Source organism: Rutidosis leptorrhynchoides, chromosome 3 (assembly GCF_046630445.1).
Source record: "Rutidosis leptorrhynchoides isolate AG116_Rl617_1_P2 chromosome 3, CSIRO_AGI_Rlap_v1, whole genome shotgun sequence".
NCBI lineage: Eukaryota > Viridiplantae > Streptophyta > Magnoliopsida > Asterales > Asteraceae > Rutidosis > Rutidosis leptorrhynchoides.
The window spans coordinates 511,003,179-511,010,616 of NC_092335.1; the positions used below are offsets into that span (position 1 = coordinate 511,003,179).

Genomic DNA, 7,438 nt, shown 5'->3' on the forward strand with positions numbered 1-7,438 from the left:
TTCTCTGACAGGCCAACATCTTTCTCCGGAGAATCCTATCAATGATACTCGTGGAGGTGTTAAATGAACCCTAATAGCAGGGTTGAGCTGAGTGAAGCAATGTTCATACATTACATCACAAGCGCTTCCTCCGTCCAGGTAGATCATATGTACTTCTCTATTGAAAATTAATCTGTTGACGGTAACGGCTAGTCAGAGGGGAGAAATCGTGTCGAGGGCAGGAAAGGAAACTTTCTTCCATTCTATTTCTTCAGACTTCCTTTCTCTCTTCTTGTAAGGTTTATGGGAGTCAACTACAAGGATCACTTTTTCTGCGTTCTGTCTCTTATCTTCGGGGCCAGGATCGGCAGGCTTAGTTACCTTTGGATTTCTTATGCCTTTAATCAAGTGAGACAGCTTCCCGAACCTAACTGCTTCTTTGATGGTGGTCCTTAAGTTGTGGCAGTCGACGTCCATTCCATGCCCATAATCGTTATGGAAGTCGCAGAATTTACTCATGTCTTGTTTGCTTCCCCATATTGAATATTTTACCAGGGGCTTGAAGTTGTGAGCCACTTTTTTGTTGCAAGGATTTCCCTCGGGGACTTTATTAATGTTCCGAGGATTCTGGTGTTGGGTTCCCTCCGATAAGGAGCAAACATGTTTCTGTCGTCCTTTCTCCCATGTTTCTCTACGCGCCGATCTGAATTTTCGCTTCGTATACCAGTCGGGGATCTTCATGAGTGAAGGTATCGGCTGTCTCTTTGGCATCTAGCCAAATATAAGCTTTGTCTAGGAGAGCTTCTTAAGTATTTGGGAGATCACGACTGAGATGTTCAATGAGGGGACGGACTCTAGATTCGTACAAGAGTCCATATATTCTTTGTGATTCTGGGAGATCTGGGATTTGTTGAGTCTCGTTGGTGTAACGGCTAAGAAAGGCTCTTGAACCTTCGTTATCTCTTTGCTTGATATCATGTGTTTCCACGTGATTTTTCTGTAACCGTTTTTGTTGGTTGAACTTCGACTTAAATTGGCGTTTCAAGTCATCAAAGCTAGAAACATAGTCTTTGGGAAGAGAATCGAACCAAACTCATGCATCTCCCTTAACATGTAGGAAAAGGCATTGAAATCCACGGGTACGTCCCATTTTGACATTCTTGACGCGCCTTCGAATATGTTCAAGAAGTCACCAGGGTCGTCTTTCCCTTCGTAATATCCTTACTGAGCCGGTATTTTCATTCCGGTGGGGAACAAACAATAGTGGATGCTTGGCACAAAGGGAGTTTTTTGGTTTCTCCAAAAGTTGTCGGTATCTAGCGTGATAAGGATGTGTGGATTTATACCAAAGTTGTTTTGGACATAGGGATTTCCTCATTGGTTCTGGTTAGGTGGATACTGCCAGCCAGCTTGTATTGTGTTTGGAGGTACGTTCCTTGTTTGGTAATGATATGGATGAGTTCTCGAAGGTAATAGGATGCTAGCGGAGCCACTACTTGTATTGTCCCCCACGAAGGGTGGATTTGGAGCCATGTATGGTGTTTCTTTGGTCCACGTAGGCTGCTTTTGGTGTACTGGTCCACCCAAGCTATGGTGTGGGGGTGGGATATAGCTATTTGGTACTTGGGGCAGCGAAGGAGTGGCTATAGTTACCACATTATGAGTATAAGGAGGTGCATCAATACCTTCGGAGGTTACTGGCGGCTAATATGTGTTTGTAACTCCGATTTGCTGTGTCATTGGACCAGTGAATTGGTTGGTTGAGTTTCGGTTGGGTGGAGCCTCCGTTTCCCTTTCCTCGTCATACTCTTCGCTTTCGTAGGTACGAGTTTATCGGCTTTGAAGAATGATGGTTGCTCGTAAGTCCTTCATAACTGACCTAATACGATCATAATTTTTCAGTATGAATGTTTTGTCTATTAATGGCGGTGGCTCTGCCGAAGTTGAGCCATAGCAGTTTGTGGAGATGAATGCAGCAGGGGTGAATGGTGTTTGGGTGACAGTCCCCACCGTTGCGAATTCTAGTTGAGTTTGGTTTGAGATGGGTGTCTCTATGGGTGGGGTGAACCCAGATGGAAAGTGATCGGATCAACCATGGTGTAGATTTCGCACTTTTTCAAAGAAAGTTTATATTGGTGTGTGTCCCCGGATGACGCCAATTGTTTGTACACTTTCCAGCTAGCCTTATCGTAGAGATAAGGTTATGTAGTTCTAATCACATAGATAACTAACAGGGGTGAATGTAAAGAATTTACACTCTTGTTGGCGATTCCCCGAAGGTAGCAAGATGTGGCTTGCTAAAGGAAACAAGAAAAAGGATACGATAAATAATTAGAGAATCAAATGGTCTTTTTGGGGATAGAGGGACTTGAAACCCTCATGATTTTTGAATCGACGGATTTTCCTCTTACTATAAATTTCATTGTTGCCGGTATTGACATGTAGAACGGGACTCTATCTATTCTCGTCCGATTAATTAGTTCTTCAAAAGATCTATCAGATTATGGAGAGATAATACCATTTTTTGAGGTCATGTTAGTTCCCATGCATTTTGTCAAGTTTAGTTGACTTTTCCAAAAGGGCTTCTTACAAAGGGAAAGCAAAGCTGTCCCTTTCCTTAGTTGCATATGCATGCTGCGGAGCTAGGAATAGTTTTCCTACCTTGACTTTGAGGTTCATAAGACAGCTAGCAAGTGTGAGTGTCTTTGTGACCCCTATGTTCAGTGTTTGCTTCGTCAACGAAGTGGTTATTAGCATACCAAAGGGTTCACTATCAAAAACTATAACATATGCATCAAAGTGAAAAAATAAATAAAAGAAATTGATGCAGCAAGTATTAATTACCCATACATTTTAGCACTTGAAATTTATCGTCATTTTAGTCCACCACCCACTCTAAATCAAAACCACAATGCTACAGCCAAAGCCCATACATGCATCAAATAACAATTGCTGATAACCCCTGAAGGTACAAAAAAACATAAAACCAGAATAACTAAGTTTAAACAACCATAAACAATTGCTAAGAATACAAGATAACAGAATATTTCCATACCAACAAACATGATCTTAAAATATTATAAATGCTTGTAGGATTAAAAAAAGACAGACTTTCGAAACAAAGTTACAAAGTTATTACACATCTGACCCATTTCGGCTTTAGCCGTGATGCAACCTGACCCATAAGTAATGAACCATATAATTCCACCACAAAAATTTCAGATTCCTTAAAAGTTAAAACATTACTCACTGAAAAAAAAAAAAAAAAAAAAAAAAGGTATAAAATTTACCACCAAATCCTCCATATAATCACACCGTTAACAAAACACTCCCAAACAAGATACTGGGTGATGTAACAAAACCAAACTATACACCTAATAATAATCATCTTTCACTTGAAATTTATGTTACCAGTAGCAAAACGCTACACAGGAATAACGTCATGATTCGATGAGTCTTCACATCTTAAAACGATGCCATCGAGACTTGCAGGAAGAGTACAGTTAGTCCATTGACATCCGGTTGGAACTGGCTCGGGTGGCGGTACGATCATCAATACGTTATCGTTTCTTTGGACTACGCCCATTACGCTCACGCTGCTACCCTCTTTAATGTACCTATGTTTCAAAAAAAAAAAAAAAAAAAAAGTAATAAGTAGATTACAAATAGTGCGGGTACTCTGGTTGACCTGAAGCATATTTGTCCAATATTTTCAGTTTCTTTTTCAAACAATTGGTGTTTCGGGTATGATTACAGGGAGAAAAAAAACAGTAATTAATAACTTATGATGAACTTGTATGCTTTAAAGGTACACTACAGCCCATTACTACTTACAACCCTATTTGACCCATTACTATTCAAAACTGTTTTATTCTACTATTTTAACCCATTACTAGAATAAACATTAAATTGACCCATTTATTTATAACTACATGAGTCAAAAGTGTCACCTATTTGAAAAGGATCGAAATGATATGAGAGTTATAGAAAACGAAAAATTACTTCACTGCAGATGTTTTTGCAAGAATTTAAAGTGGTGAGAACGAAAAAGATTGGATCTTTTCTTTTTACATGCAAAAGATAAGCACAAAAACGAGAGGCTAAATTACAAACATACCCTTCTTTGAGTCGCATTACACGATCATCACTCGAAAGGCTTCTATCAGATAACCATCTTATGAACTGTGGGGACATATCTTTATTCGACTGATCGATGTCAATAACAGCAGATTCCTCAACATACGGAGTTACGCGAGCGCCATAACCGGTCTTAACTAACGCCCTCAACCCAGACTGGAAATCAGATATATAGAAATCCACAACATGCCTCTGCAGATTAAAAAAAAAAAAAAAAAGTTATGCAAAAGATACTTTACAAATTATCAGTTATAATAAGTTACTTAGTCACATGTTTAAAACCTAAAATTTAGATTGTTAGATTCACCTCGATAGAACGAACGCCCCAAGTGAAACGACGATGTGTGGGGTTGGCAGCTTTTGAATCCCAGCCTCGATATTCATATAAACTTGTGGACGTATAAACACATCGAGGAACACGTTGAAATGATGACTCTAATGGTACGTTTCCACAAGTAACAACCTTCAAGAAATCAAGATTCAAGATTTACTTAATAAGTATAAGCATTTTTAGACAAAGATGTTACTAACATGTAGTTGTTGTTGTTATACTATGCAAGGTTGTAAATATCACTACTCGGGGAGCAGTCGAAAACTCGGGAGTACACAGATGTTAAGATGTTGACCAAGTTTGACTTTGACCGATTTTTACTGAATTTTGATCAATTTTCTGAATAATCACGAGTTTTCGACGATTTTCCTAGTAATCCTAAGTTTGACCGGGTTTTGACCAAGTTTTGACCATGATTTGACCAAGATTTGACCATGATTGACTGAGTACTTAATTGAGTACTCCCCGAGTTGCAAACACTGAGTACTCGCTGAGTAATCCGAGTTCTACAACACTAATACTATGTAAAGAATAAGAATACAATATATTTGATAACCATAACAATATATATGTATGTGGGTGTGTAACTTACCCCGGAAACCTTAACGAACTGGCCATCTTTTGCAGTTCGAAGCTCAGAATCAGGGTACTGAGTAATAAACGTAATGACGGCTTTTTTACCCCGATAAACGTTCCAAGAAAACGCAAGACTCACAATAGCAAACAAAACGACAACAACAACAAGAAGAATAGGATTACCGACAGCTGCAAGTATAAAAACCGCAGCAATAAAACCCATCACAAACAACAAAACCATTGACCAAAAAACTATCTTTGGAAAACTCCTAAAGAACGAATGTGAACTCTCTTGGGTCAAATGGGTAACGGCCGGGTTTTTAACCATTGATGTGGTTCGTGATTTGATTGACCCAGATGAGTCAAGTGGACCCGATGACTTTCGGGGTGCACCCGATGAGTTAAGCGGGCCAGACAAAACTGGCCCGGACGTTATTAAGCCGGTTGCAGGCAGAACCGGAGGGAGAGGCCCGGAATTTTGTCGAGAAGTCACACCTCCACCTTGAGGCCCGGACGATTTTCTTATCGGTTCTCCGTGTTTATTTAACGGGCCCGAATTGGTCTTTTTCATAGAAGTTGACCCGGGAACATTTCCTGATAATGAACTCATACGGGTCATGGAGTTTGATGATATTTGACCCGAGTGAGCAGTGGACCCACCGGTGATAGGCCCGGATCTTAACGGGCCGCTTGTTAGTTGTCCTGATTTTCGTGGTCCTTCGAACATTTTTCCGAGTTCGCCGGATTTTTTTATGTCGCCGCCAGTGTAAGGAACTGCGGTGGAGGACATTGTCGGAGCTGCTTTTTCTTTTGGTGGTTCGGGTCGACCCGATACGTATAACCCATTGTTTAACTGATGAGACGGAAATCGAGAACTCATTGGTGAAGATCTTGGGTAACAAAAGCTGATTTGAATTTGGAAGCTAACAATTTCTATATATGATCAAACCTACACAATATTATTACATCATTAGCATTGTTCTTGAACATTTAAACAACCCATAAATCAATATACAACACACTACATTACACTGCAGTTATTTCACTTTCACAGATTCAAACAAGAAGGAATAAAACCTAAAACCATCCTCTAATCTAAAATCTAAAATAGATATTATAAAAATAAAAAAAAAATAAAAAAAATAAAAAAAAAAAGTAGAATCCTAACAAATGCTACATATTAGTCTGATTACTGAGATTTTATTAACAAAACTAGAAACTATATGAGATAAGAAATTTTATAACCTTTTAAACATTTATGGCGAAAAAGGCAAATTTTCACCTAATTAGGTGAACTCAAATTAAATCCAGATCCAACTTACAGCAAAAGAAAAGCTACTACAAATTCAAAATACACCAACAGATTAGAACGGATTTCATATATTCAAGAGCAGTTACACACATTTCATAGATCCAGAATGAATAACAAAATGTGAAGAAACACATACACAGCAAAATACGCCATTTTTCTTTAAAATAAAGTAAATTAAGTTTCAAAATCACAAATTTAGCAACTGGGTATTCTTCATTATCACATTGAAATCCAAATATGTAAAAAAGGCAAAAACTTGGTTTACCAAAATTAAAGATGAATGTAGCATGATAATAGAAATGAAATTACAAAGCCCTTAAGATTTGTAACCAATCGAAATAGCATAAAATTAAAAGGGGATGTGAAAGATAGTATCTTTTGCATACCTGGAGTGACGAACTGTAAACATGGTTGATCATGAGAGAGAAGATAAAATGAGGGGTTTGTTTGTTTGCAAGGGCAACAGTAAGGAAACTACACACTAGTAGTGAGGATAATAGTAGACAACTATACATGTTTATATATATTTGCCCTAATAACCTTGTTTTTCACCTTTTTTCCTTTATTTGACTTCTTTCTTACGATATTGACAAGAATGGCCCCTAGGAAATATTCACTCAGTGTGCTAATATTTTCAACAATGATAAATTTATCAAATTTGTACAATAACAGGTAATTTGAACACTATCAAGTTGAACTGTACATACAACTTATGCAAAAGTTCGATAGTATCAAAAAATATGGTTATATCACTATGTTAGGATTTAGTACCCAAACAAGACATGTGATTTATACTAATCAGTAATCACCACACTCACGAACGATAAACGAATAATAAAGCATAACACGATAAAGATAAATATAAACGACACAGATAAATATAAACGACACAGGATTTAACGTGGTTATATCCCAAACTCCAAAACACGGAGAAGAGTTTACTCCACGGGCGCAAACCAGAGATTTTTCACTATTAATTTCGTGCACACATATTAGGGTTACAATAGGGTGTTTATATATGAAAATCTAAACAAGGAAAGGACTTAGGGGAGCAAGAAAAACTCAATTATGGAAAGTTCTCTCCGTCAGACCCGTGTCGTGGT

The 7,438-nt window shown here is 38.2% G+C and overlaps 1 protein-coding gene across 1 annotated transcript; it reads right to left on the bottom strand.

Moving 5' to 3' along the window:
• Window positions 1–3,054: 3,054 nt before the first annotated feature.
• LOC139898278 (uncharacterized membrane protein At1g16860-like) lies at window positions 3,055–6,824 on the bottom strand. The gene is made up of 5 exons (XM_071881007.1): window positions 6,722–6,824; window positions 5,040–5,972; window positions 4,424–4,579; window positions 4,097–4,308; window positions 3,055–3,596 (listed from the first exon to the last, which is right to left on the bottom strand). Exons 2-5 carry the CDS (start codon window positions 5,901–5,903, stop codon window positions 3,404–3,406), a joined length of 1,425 nt encoding a protein of 474 aa, XP_071737108.1. The 5' UTR covers window positions 5,904–5,972; window positions 6,722–6,824; the 3' UTR covers window positions 3,055–3,403.
• Window positions 6,825–7,438: the final 614 nt, after the last annotated feature.

What these genes read in the sequence shown, in the direction of transcription:
- LOC139898278 (XM_071881007.1), bottom strand. Translation starts at nt 5,903, where the DNA reads ATGAGTTCTCGATTTCCGTCTCATCAGTTAAACAATGGGTTATACGTA. An exon ending in AGTTCGTTAAGGTTTCCGGG is followed by an intron (nt 4,580 to 5,039) that starts GTAAGTTACACA and finishes GATTTCTTGAAG; the next exon opens with GTTGTTACTTGTGGAAACGT. An exon ending in GTAATGCGACTCAAAGAAGG is followed by an intron (nt 3,597 to 4,096) that starts GTATGTTTGTAA and finishes TTTGAAACATAG; the next exon opens with GTACATTAAAGAGGGTAGCA.